Source organism: Scyliorhinus torazame, chromosome 8 (assembly GCF_047496885.1).
Source record: "Scyliorhinus torazame isolate Kashiwa2021f chromosome 8, sScyTor2.1, whole genome shotgun sequence".
Taxonomy (NCBI): domain Eukaryota; kingdom Metazoa; phylum Chordata; class Chondrichthyes; order Carcharhiniformes; family Scyliorhinidae; genus Scyliorhinus; species Scyliorhinus torazame.
Window position 1 is genome coordinate 159,281,171 of NC_092714.1, and position 12,589 is coordinate 159,293,759.

General features: G+C 51.1%; 1 protein-coding gene across 5 annotated transcripts in view; it reads right to left on the reverse strand.

The window, feature by feature from the left end:
- Positions 1-2,512: 2,512 nt before the first annotated feature.
- Positions 2,513-12,589, reverse strand: part of LOC140428228 (coagulation factor X-like) — a 306,854-nt gene continuing 296,777 nt past the window's right edge. For all 5 annotated transcript variants that reach the window (XM_072514475.1, XM_072514474.1, XM_072514473.1 and 2 more), the window contains one exon: positions 2,513-3,193. In XM_072514475.1, the coding sequence (XP_072370576.1) occupies positions 2,640-3,193 (554 nt within the window). In that variant the 3' untranslated portion in view covers positions 2,513-2,639. The remainder of the gene's footprint in view (positions 3,194-12,589) is intronic.

Sequence of the window (12,589 nt, forward strand, 5' to 3'; positions counted from 1 at the left end):
ACTCCGCCCCGTCTAAGCCCCTGGCACTAAGTGAGTCCCAGTCAATATTGGGGAAGTTGAAGTCTCCCATCACCACAACCCTGTTGTTTTTACTCTTCCAAAATCTGTCTACCTATCTGCTCCTCTATATCCAGCTGGTTGTTGGGAGGCCTGTAGTAAACCCCCAACATTGTGACTGCACCCTTCTTATTCCTGAACTCTACCCATATAGCCTCACTGCCCTCTGAGGTGTCCTCCCGCAGTACAGCTGTGATATTCTCCCTAACCAGGAGCGCAACTCCGCCACCTCTTTTACATCCCCCTCTATCCCGCCTGAAACATCTAAATCCTGGAACGTTTAGCTGCCAATCCTGCCCTTCCCTCAACCAGGTCTCTAATGGCAACAACATCATAGTTCCAAGTACTAATCCAAGCTCTAAGTTCATCTGCCTTACCCGTAATACTTCTTAAAACATATGCACTTCAGGCCACCAGACCCGCTGTGTTCAGCAACTTCTCCCTGTCTGCTTTGCCTCAGAGCCACACTGTCCCTATTCCCTAGTTCTCCCTCAATGCTCTCACCTTCTGACCTATTGCTCCCGTGCCCACCCCCATGCCATACTAGATTAAACCCTCCCGTGTGACACTAGCAAACCTCGCTAGGATATTTATGCCTCTCCAGTTTAGATGCAACCTGTCCATTTATAGGTCACACCTGCCCCGGAAGAGCTCCCAGTGGTCCAGATAACGGACACCCTCCCTCCTACACCAGCTGTTTAGCCACGTGTTTAGCTGCTCTATCTTCCTATTTCTAGCCTCACTGGCACGTGGCACAGGGAGTAATCCCGAGATTACAACCCTAGAGGTCCTGTCTTTTAACTTTCTGCCGAGCTCCCTGAACTCCTGCTGCATGACCTCATGCCCCTTCCTGCCTATGTCGTTAGTACCAATATGTACAACGACCTCTGCCTGTTTGCCCTCCCCCTTCAGGGTGCCCTCTACCCGTTCGGAGACATCCTGGACCCTGGCACCAGGGAGGCAACATACCATCCTGGAGTCTCTTTCACGTCCACAGAAGTGCCTATCTGTGCCCCTGACAATAGAGTCCCCTATTACTATTGCTCTTCTGCGCTTTGACCCTCCCTCCTGAACATCAGAGCTTGCCGTGGTGCCACTGCTCTGGCTGCTGCTGTTTTCCCCTGATAGGCTATCCCCCCGACAGTATCCAAAGGGGGTCTACCTGTTCGAGAGGGGGACAACCACAGGGGATTCCTGCACTGACTGCCTGCCCTTTCTGGTGGTCACCCATTTCTCTGCCTGCACCTTGGGTGTGACCACATTTATATCACTGCGATCTATGATGTTTTCCGCCACCTGCATGCTCCTAAGTGCATCCAATTGCTTCTCCAACCGAACCATGCGGTCTGTGAGGAGCTCCAGTTGGGTGCACTTTCTGCAGATGAAGCCATCCGGGACGCTGGAAGCCTCCCGGACCTGCCACCATGCCCAGGGGGCAGCACGGTAGCATTGTGGATAGCACAATTGCTTCACAGCTCCAGGGTCCCAAGTTCGATTCCGGCTTGGGTCACTGTCTGTGCGGAGTCTGCACATCCTCCCCGTGTGTGCGTGGGTTTCCTCCGGGTGCTCCGGTTTCCTCCCACAGTCCAAAGATGTGCAGGTTAGGTGGATTAGCCATGATAAATTGCCCTTAGTGTCCAAAATTGCCCTTCGTGTTGGGTGGGGTTACTGGGTTATGGGGATAGGGTGGAGGTGTTGACCTTGGGTTGGGTGCTCTTTCCAAGAGCTGGTGCAGTCTCGATGGGCCGAATGGCCTCCTTCTGCATTGTAAATTCCATGTTATATCTCACAGTCAGAGCACTGCACCCCTCTAACTGACATTGCGTCAATTAATTAAAATTAAAAGTTTTTTTTTAAAATTTATATATTTTTTTAAAAAATTTAAATTACTGTTAACTATCTCTTTCCTAGCACTAGATTTCTAATATAAATGCAAAAGCTAAATATAGTACTATCCAATCTCTGGCTTCGATACCCCTCTAAATTATAATTAAGTAATTATGTTTAATTAGTTACCAATGCTTAATTTTTTTTTAAAATTTAGTGTAGATTCCCAACCAGCCACTCAGGTCACAGCTTTTCTGTGATGTCGCTTCAGTTTCCCCCCGACACACACAATTTGAAAAAGGTATAAAAGTAAAAATGAGTAAAAATCACTTACTTACCTCCTTACCTTCTGAGTGTTTTAGAAGTTCTCAGGTTCTCTCCCTGACAGAGACTGCTCCTCCTCCTCCGAACGGCTCCCGAAACTAGGCCGCGATCTTTTAAAATCTCCGCTCTGACTCGCAGCTCCTGCGCTTTTTAAATTTCCGCTCCGACTAGCAGCTCCCGCGCTTTTTAAATCTCCCGCACTGTTTTCAATGTCCCGGCTCACTCTCCACTCGCGCTGTTTTCAATATCCCGGCTCTCTTTCCTCCATATGGAGTTAAAATTATGAAACAGAAGGAGGACTTAAGTAGGTGATCATTTTTTAATCACTTTGGTTCAAGAATATTCAATTCAACTCAATTTTCATTCCTGTTTCTCCATCTTGGAGATTGATGACAAACATACATCCTTAACTTGTTATGTTGGATGCACCTCTAGATACCCGAGGCAGATTGGGCCATTGTTTTTTTAATCCAACTTATGTACCTTGATACTTTTGTATAAACTGGTAACACTGTGCAATCATATTCTCCTGCTCCTAAACTCATGCCTGTCAAATACCAGATATCCCTGTACTTGGTGACAAAGGGACTTCCTCTGGTTAAGTGACACAGTGGATCTGCCAGTTCTTCGAAACCTGCACAAAACATTCGGTGTACAATGGGAAAATGTTGCAGTCCCTCACATTTTAAAAATTCGACATAAGGAACGTATGGCACTCCAAGTGGAATTGGCTGGTGGATGCGCCCCTTTTTTTGTTTCCATCCACTCACAGCCCCATATTCGGACTTCATCAAAAAGAATTCGGCAAAGTCTGTCTCGGGTAGACAGATAGGGATGGTGTAGTTGTTGAACTCAATTGATGTCTCTAACTTCAGTAATGCAATGTCATTCTCAAAAGTAGCCTGGGAGTACCTTGAATGAATATGTATTTGACTGACGTTGTGTATTTGCTCACTGCCTTCGTTTACTTCCAGGTTGTGCTCGCCTATTTAAAAAAAAAAGACAAAGGAGATTTTCCTTCTGCAGAACTGTTATGTTTTCAATTTTTGAAAAATCGAAATTCGTCTGCCACATAATAAGACAGTCAGTAGTTGTATAGAACCTTTCACTACTTCAGGGTGTCCCAAAGTCATAGAATTATAGAATCCCGACAGTGCAGGAGGAGGCCATTTAGCCCATTGTGTCTGCACCGACCCTCCGAAAGAGAACCCTACCCAGGCCCACTCCCCCGCCCTATCCTGGTAACCCCGCCTAACCTGCATATTATTGTACACTAAGGAGCAATTTAGTATGACCAATCCACCTTGAGTGGCTGCAGCTGCTCTGTTGCTCAGTTTGCTGCTGTTTCCAGTGCTGGTGGGAGCTTCAGCTTGAACTGATTTGATGGTGTGAGGAAGTGGAGCTGCAGTATTTGCAACCCTACCTGACCCCCCTCATTGGGGAAGCTCATACTCATGAAGAATTTTCGAAGGGGTGCAGCCACTCTCTGTCTCTGCTATTGTTTCCAGTGTCTGTTGCTGCTACTGTTTCCAGTGTTGAGCTGCATGGAGGAAGGAGAGATGGAGCGGATTTGCTGCTGGAGATGGCTGACCGGGGTTGGATTCAGCGCCTACTTGGTGCTGTATTGGTAAAGATCGTGCCCCACCGCCTGCAGCTCGAGGTGAGGTTACTCCTGGAGGCTCCGGGGGTTGGCCCCTTGGACTGTTGAAGTAGACTTTGGGATTTTCTGCTGACTTTTGTCAGTTTTGGAGACTTTATCTGGGGTTTTCTCCTAGATGTTGCCCTGTCTCCAAGTGGCCATTTTCTGGATCAAGCTGCACCGGGTGTCAGCGAGTTTTGTGTCGGATACTGTTTTGTTGCACTAAGACTGACTTTTTGGACTTTTGTGTTTGATTTGTTACTGTTGTCTCTGTCCATGTTGTTAAACTGCTCTGTTTGCCGGTTGGGCAGGTTACCACGGTGCTGCGAAGGAAGGTCTCTCTCCTCTGCCATGCCCGGGTATGTATCTTTCCAGTGGTCTGTGCTCCTGGCGGAGGGAGCCTTTTCTCCGATGTGAGGCTACCAGGTTGGGGGGGGGCGGATGATGAACGAAGCAGCCGTTTGCTGGCTTTCTGGCTAGCGGCCTGGAACTGTTCTGGATTTAACTGGGAACCCCTTCGGGGGAGGGGTGGGGGTGGGAAACAGGGCGTGATTGTGTACGTATAGTGGTAGTTTTCTGCATTTAGTAGATGTTTTTATCGTGCTACTGTTTTCTGTTGTCTCTAATATGTTGTCTCTAATACTGTTTCTATATGTTGATGTTGACAGACTATATACGTGCTGTGAGGGAATAAATTTACTATATGCCAGCTTTTAGCCGGTGGCCTGTTTCATGGCTCATTGTTTTGAGCTGTATTGTGGCCCGTTTGTGGGAGAGGGGGCGGTGTTTTCTACTCTCTTTCTCTCGTACTGTGCCCTATGTTAACGTGCCCCTTTTCGGTGGTCTGCGTTGCTCGCTGGAGCTCATCTTCCGTCGGTGTGGGGCTGCCATTCAGGGCGGGGGTGGGTGTATGTATGTGCAAATTGAAGGTTTTGTATCTTGTGCCTGTTTTTGATTTGTGATCGTTGAAGCGTGTTGCGTCCTGGTGCCTTGCGACTGTTTTTGCTATGTAACTGTTAAAGTATATGGAGGCTTTGTGCCTTGTGACAGCCTTTTGAACTGTAACTGTTGAATTGTTAATAAACCAAAATAATTCCAGTGCTACTGGCTGCTGAATTTCCTGGAGAAAGGAGAGAGGGAGGATGACATTTGCTGCTCCCTGCTTTATCGGAAGCTCACCGGAAGTTACAGGGAGCTGCAAGAGAGAGAAAGCAGTCTTCACAGGTGAAGGTTTGGCCTGGCTCGGATAGAGCTCCAGCCTGGGACTGGATTTACACACTGCCTGTCTGCCTCTCTGCATTTCCACAGCCTACAGCAGAAGGGGAGGATGAGGGGCCGGGATTGTTTGGTGCCTGTTCCATCGACAGGGTCCTTGGAGCTGGGACTGTTTGCAGTTTGCTGACTCTTTCATCTGCAGAGACCTAGGGGACTGAGGCCTCCCAGCAAACAGGAGGTTGCTGCAACACTTGAAAGGGGACGGAGAGGAAGGCTGGTGCATCTGGACTTTATTTCTGCTTCATCTGCCGATTACGCTGAGACGGAATAATATCCGTGGACTGTTTTGCTGGGCTCTTGCTGTGCTAAAGACCCAGTCCGCCATCCAGCCGCTGCTGGATCGAAGACCTTTTGGGGGACCAGCCCATACGACTTTCCTCGGCATCGGCCTGTCCATTTGTGTCTTACCTTCCTGCTGTTCCGACCCCTTTCCTCCCTTGTACTTGGGGCACATCGCGGTCCATCCCCCTGTGCCCCATCCTCCTGTGCCTTCTGTCTCCCCCCCCCCCCCCCACCTCCCTTCAGTTACTCTCTCCCTCCCCTATCGTCCACCACTGACTGGGATGGTAGCAACGCTGCCTATGCCGGTGGTGGGGCTCTCTACAGCCACATAGGCGGGAGTGATGGCCTCCACCCTCTCCACTGTTCCCGGGGCTAGGTCACTGTTTCTCCTCATGACTGAAAAACTTGGAGTGAAGTGCTATGCCCACCTCACCATGTCAATCGAGGCCTCCTTCTGTGCTATGGCTGAAGTTGTTGGCCCTTCGGCCATAGTTGAAGCCTTGAAGGTGTATGGCAAAGCTGTCTTCTTTTTGAGAGCTGAGCGGGCGGTTCACCTTGCCCTGGAAAAAGGGCTCACGATGGGTGGGATCTCCTGACGTTGGACCCACTGCCAAGAGAGTTATTCTCTTTAATGTCCTGTCTTTTATTCCCACGGAGCTCCTCCTCACCCACCTCCCATCAACTGGGGGAGGTAAGGTCAGGGGCGTTACCACCCCCGCTGGGCCTCAAAGACCCCACCCTCAAGCATATTTTCTCCTTCCAGTGCCAGGTCTTTGTTTGCCTGGCCCGGGAGGAGGTCCTGGAAGAGGCTTTTGAGATCACTTTTGGGGACAAAACCTACCGCATCTTCTGGTCCGCGGGTGGTGTGCGGCGCCAGGCCTGCAAGAAGGTGGGGCAAATTAGAAAAAATTGCCCACTTCTAAGGCTAATGGTGCTGCCACCCGCTCTACTTCCACTGGCCTTGCAACTAACCCCCCATTGGGGGGAGCCATGCCGGCGCCCACTGACACCTCGGCTGCTGGCGTGGAGGTGAGGAGACAGCCGCGTGGCCGGAAGACAGCGAAGAAGACCAACAGGGCAATTTGCCAGCGATGAGGTTTGGATCCTCCTGACCCTCTGACCCTGATTTCCTTTCCCTTCTGTCGGTACAGAGGCAACGGTATCTGGTCTCTCCAGTGCAGTGTTTAGTACTTGTACCATTTGTTTTTTTACAACTATGTTGTTAACTGTTTTAATAATCAGAGTACCCTACCCCCTTCCCCGTACGTTTGGTACTGAGGGGGAGGGTACCAACACAAAATTAGTGTTTGTACCGTTTGGCCTTGTATATATTTTTTTACAGTTTTAATAAAAAGATAGGGCCAATCCATCTAACCTGCACATCTTTGGACACTCATGGGTAATATAGCGTAGCCAATCCACTTAACCTGCAAATCATTAAGCACTAAGCAATTTAGCCATGGCCAGTCCACCAGATCTGCATATCTTTGGATATGATGGAGCAATTTAGCCATGGCCAATCCCCCGAACTTGCACATCATTTTAAAAATTCATTTGTGTGATGTGGGCGTCGCTGGTTCGGCCAGCATTTATTGTCCATCCTCAGTTCCCCTTCAGAAGGTGGTGGTGAGTTGCCTTCTTGAACCGCTGCTGTCCTTGAAATATAGGTACACCCACTGTGCTGTTAGGGAGGGAGTTCTAGGATGTTGCCCCAGCGACAGTGAAGGAATGGCGATATATTTCCAAGGCAGGATGATGAGTGACTTGGAGGGCAACTTCCAGGTGGTGGGGTTCTCGGGTATCTGCTGCTCTTGTCCTTCTAGATGGTAGTGGTCGTGGGTTTGGAAGGTGCTCTCTGAGGAACTTGGGTGCGTTACTGCAGTGCATTTGTAGATGGTACAAACGGCTGTTACTGTTCATCGGTGGTGAAGGGTTTGAATATTTATGGACGATGGAGCAATCAAGCGGGCTGCTTTGTCCTGGATGGTGTCGAGCTTTTTTTCTTTTGAAATGTTTTTATTGGCATTTTCAATTTTACATTGTGAAACTTTTGTATCCGATATTTACAATTTATACAGTTTCTTATGTACATACATCTTTCTTGATGTATCTTCTCTCAATTTCCCCCCCCCCCGCATATCTTCTCTCCCTTTCCCCCCCCCCCTCCCCCCCCCAACCGCTCCTTGGTATCCTCCTCTTCCGCCCTGGGTGTCTATCGTAGAGCTCCTGTTCTCCCTTTTTTCCCCTCCTTCTGTGTTTTTTGTTGCAGGACTTGTGGGCTTGGGTTGGGGGGGGTGGGGGCGGGGGGCTGACCCCCCCCCCCCCCCCCCCCCCCCCCCCCCCCCCCCCCCCCGCAATCCATGTTTCTCCCTGTGGTTCCCCTTCATCCTCATTTCCGCTCCCCTTCCCCTTTTGTACCTCCGGGTGTTGTGTGGTCTTGTCTGCTCTCCCCCGTCTCATCCTCTTTCCCTATTCGCTGTTGCCTTTGAACATGTATTGGAACAGGCCGACAAATTGCCCCCACGCTTTGTGGAAGCCTTCTTCCGGAACCCCCGGATGGTGTACCTGATCTTCTCCAGGAGGAGAAATTCCGCCAGATCTGCAAGCCAGTCTACAGTTGTGGGTGGTGCTGCTGATCGTCAGCCAAGCAGGATTCTCCAGCGTGGGATCAGGGAAGCGAAAGCAAGGGGTTGGCCCCCTTCCCCATGTGTAGCTCTGGCTGTTCCGATATCCCGAAGACTGCCACTCTCGGGCACAGTTCCACCCTCACCCCCACAACGTTGCATATTGCCTCAAAGAAGGCTATCCAGAACCAGACAAGTCCGGGGCAAGCCCACAACATGTGGGTATGGTTGGCCGGGCGTCCCTGGCACCCCTCACATTTATCTTCCACCTCTGTGAAGAACCTGTTCATTCAGGTTCTGGTTAGGTTAGCTCTGGGCATCACTTTAAACTGCATGAGGCTGAGCCTTGCGCAGGAGGAGGTGGAGTTGGCCCTGCTCAGTGCTTCGCTCCAGAGTCCCCAACCCACTTCCAACCCCAGTTCTTCCCCCCCATTTTCATCTTCCTTTGTCCAGTGGTAGTTTCATCCTGTCCAGTAGCTATCCGTAGATGTTCCTGCAGTTCCCCCTTCCTTACTGTCCGTGTTTATCAGGTCTTCTCACAGTGTGTTTCTGGGGTCCTGAGATATCCTTCCGTCTCCTTGCGGAGAAAGTGCTTTACCTGAAGGTGAATAAGTTCCTGTCCTGTCGGTTGTTCCAAGTCTTCCGTCAGCTCGCTCAGTGTCACTGGTCTGTCTCCCATGTAAAAGACCCTGTTAGCTTCCCTCCCCCCCCCCGCCCTGTCTCCATAGCTTCCCCCCCCGCCCTGTCTCCATAGCTTCCCCCCCCGCCCTGTCTCCATAGCTTTTTCCCCCCCCGCCCTGTCTCCATAGCTTCCCCCCCGCCCTGTCTCCATAGCTTCCCCCCCGCCCTGTCTCCATAGCATCCCTCCCCCGCCCTGTCTCCATAGCTTCCCCCCCGCCCTGTCTCCATAGCTTCCCTCCCCACGCCCTGTCTCCATAGCTTCCCCCCCTCCGCCCTGTCTCCATAGCTTCCACCCCCCGCCCTGTCTCCATAGCTTCCCCCCCGCCCTGTCTCCATAGCTTATTCCCCCCCGCCCTGTCTCCATAGCTTCCTCCCCCCTGCCCTGTCTCCATAGCTTCCCTCCCCCCCCCCACCCTGTCTCCATAGCTTCCCCCCCCCCCCCACCCTGTCTCCATAGCTTCCCTCCCCCCCCCACCCTGTCTCCATAGCTTCCCTCCCCCCTGCCCTGTCTCCATAGCTCCCCCCCCCCAACCCTGTCTCCATAGCTTCCCCGCCCGCCCTGTCTCCATAGCTTCCCCCCCCCCCTGCCCTGTCTCCATAGCTTCCCTCCCCTCCCCCGCCCTGTCTCCATAGCTTCCCTCCCCCCCCCCCCTGCCCTGACTCCATAGCTTCCCCCCCCCCGCCCAGTCTCCATAGCTTCCCCCCCGCCCTGTCTCCATAGCTTCCCTCCCCCCCCCGTCCTGTCTCCATAGCTTCCCCCCCCCCCCCCCACCCCGTCTCCATAGCTTCCCTCCCCTCCCCCACCCTGTCTCCATAGCTTCCCTCCCCTCCCCCGCTCTGTCTCCATAGCTTCCCTTCCCCGCCCCCCCCCCCCCGCCCTGTCTCCATAGCTTCCCCCCCCCCACCCTGTCTCCATTTTTAAAAAAGTGGTGTCGAGCATGACTGGTGCGAATTTGTGGCTCCGCAGATGGGGGCCATGGGGAATCACCTTGAGTAGACCAAAATGTTGCTTCCTCTGGTTCCATGTCTTTTGTGTGGCTACCGCCACTGGGCAGGATGTGTATTTTGTTGGTGGGGGGATGGGAGCGCTGCCGTGGCAAAGGCCCGGAGGGTCGTTCCCTTGCAGGAAGACTCATCCATTCTTACCCATTCCATGGTGGGTTCACATATCCATCCTCTCACACTCTCCGCCGTATCTGCCTGGTGGTAGTATTGTAGATTCAGCAATGCCAGATCGCCCATAACTTTCCTCCTTTGCAGTATTGATTCAGGGATTCTTAGTTTTTTACCTCCCCCGCACAAACGTCATGATCATTTTATCTATGCTGGAAGAAGGCCTTGGGGATGAAGATTGGTATAGATCTGAACCGCAAGAGGAACCTCGACAGTACGTTCATTTTGATCGTCTGCACCCTCCCCGCCAGGGAGAGGGCGAGTGCATCTCTGTAGGTCCTTTTTAACTTTCTCTGCCAGACTGGTCAGATTCCACTTGTGGATCTGTGTCCAGTCATGGGCTATCTGGATCCCCAGGCAGCAGAATTTGTTCTGGGCTCGTTTGAATGTAGTCCCTCAGGCTCTGTCCTTCCCTGCCGAGCTTCTTGGGTGTTGTTGGAACTGCACTCACCCAGGCAAGTGGGTGAGGCAGGTTATACTCCTGACTTGTGCCTTGTAGATGGTGGGCAGGCTTTGGGGTTCAAGAGGTGAATTACTTGCCGCAGGATTCCTAGCCTTTGACCTGCTCTGATAATATTAATATGGCTAGTCCAGTTCAGTTTCTGATCAATGGTAACCACCAGGATGTTGATTGTGGGGGATTCAGCGATGGTAATGCTATTGAATGTCAAGGGGGAGTGGTTAGATCCTCTCTTGTAGGGGATGGTCATTGTCTGGCACTTGTCTGGCACTTGTGTGGCGCGAATGTAACTTGCCACTTGTCAGCCCAAGCCTGGATATTGTCCAGGTCTTGCTGCATTTGGACACAGACTGCTTCATTATCTGAGGAGTCGCGAATGGTGCTGAATGTTGTGCAGTCATCAGCGAGCACTCCCACTTCTGACCTTATGATGGAAGGCAGGTCATTGATGAGGCAGCTGAAGATGGTTGGGCCTAGGACACTACACCGAGGAACTCTTGCAATGATGTCCTGGAACTGATATGATTGACCTCCAACCACTACAACGATCTTCCTTTGTGCCAGGTATGATTCCAACTCGTGGAGATTTTTCCTGCCTGATTCCCATTGACTCCAGTTTAGCTAGGACTCCTTGATGCCATACTCGGTCAAATGATGCTTTGATGTCAAGGACAGTCACCTCACCTCCGGCATTCATTTATGAATGAGAGGGGCCATATTGTTAGAGAGGACATTGAAAACAGCGCGAGAGGAGAGGGAGCCGGGAGATTTAAAAAGCACAGGAGCTGCGAGTCAGAGCGGAGATTTTAAAAGATCGCGGCCTAGTTTCGGGAGCCGTTCGGAGGAGGAGGAGCAGTCTCTGTCAGGGAGAGAACCTGAGAACATCTAAGACACTCAGAAGGTAAGGAGGTAAGTAAGTGATTTTTACTCCTTTTTACTTTTATACCTTTTTTAAATTGTGTGTGTCGGGGGGAAACTGAAGTGACATCACAGAAAAGCTGTGACCTGAGTGACTGGTTGGGAATCTACACTAAATTAAAAAAATTAAGCATTGGTAACTAATTAAACATAATTACTTAATTATAATTTAGAGGGGTATCTAAGCCAGAGATCGGAGAGTACTATATTTAGCTTTCGCATTTATATTAGAAATCTAGTGCTAGGAAACAGATAATTAACAGTAGCTTTAAAAAAATATATATATAATTTATTTTTATTAAACCTTTTAACTTTAATTAATTGACGCAATGTCAGTTAGAGGGGTGCAGTGCTCTGACTGTGAGATGTGGCAGGTCCGGGAGGCTTCCAGCGTCCCGGATGGCTTCATCTGCAGAAAGTGCACCCAGCTGGAGCTCCTCACAGACCGCATGGTTCGGTTGGAGCAGCAATTGGATGCACTTAGGAGCATGCTGGTGGCGGAAAGCGTCATAGATCGCAGTTATATAAATGTGGTCACACCCAAGGTGCAGGCAGAGAAATGGGTGACCACCAGAAAGGGCAGGCAGTCAGTGCAGGAATCCCCTGTGGTTGTCCCCCTCTCGAACAGGTATACCCCCTTTGGATACTGTCGGGGGGGATAGCCTATCAGGGGAAAACAGCAGCAGCCAGAGCAGTGGCACCACGGCTGGCTCTGATGTTCAGAAGGGAGGGTCAAAGCGCAGAAGAGCAATAGTAATAGGGGACCCTATAGTCAGGGGCACAGATAGGCACTTCTGTGGACGTGAAAGAGACTCCAGGATGGTATGTTGCCTCCCTGGTGCCAGGGTACAGGATGTCTCCGAACGGGTAGAGGGCATCCTGAAGGGGGAGGGCAAACAGGCAGAGGTCGTTGTACATATTGGTACTAATGACATAGGCAGGAAGGGGCATGAGGTCCTGCAGCAGGAGTTCAGGGAGCTAGGCAGAAAGTTAAAAGACAGGACCTCTAGGGTTGTAATCTCGGGATTACTCCCTGTGCCACTTGCCAATGAGGCTAGAAATAGGAAGATAGAGCAGCTAAACACGTGGCTAAACAGCTGGTGTAGGAGGGAGGGTTTCCGTTATCTGGACCACTGGGAGCTCTTCCGGGGCAGGTGTGACCTATATAAGAAGGACGGGTTGTATCTCAATTGGAGAGGCATAAATATCCTGGTCGCGAGGTTTGCTAGTGTCACATGGGAGGGTTTAAACTAGTGTGGCAGGGGGTGGGCACGGGAGCAGTAGGTCAGAAGGTGAGAGCATTGAGGGTGAACTAGGGAATAGGGACAG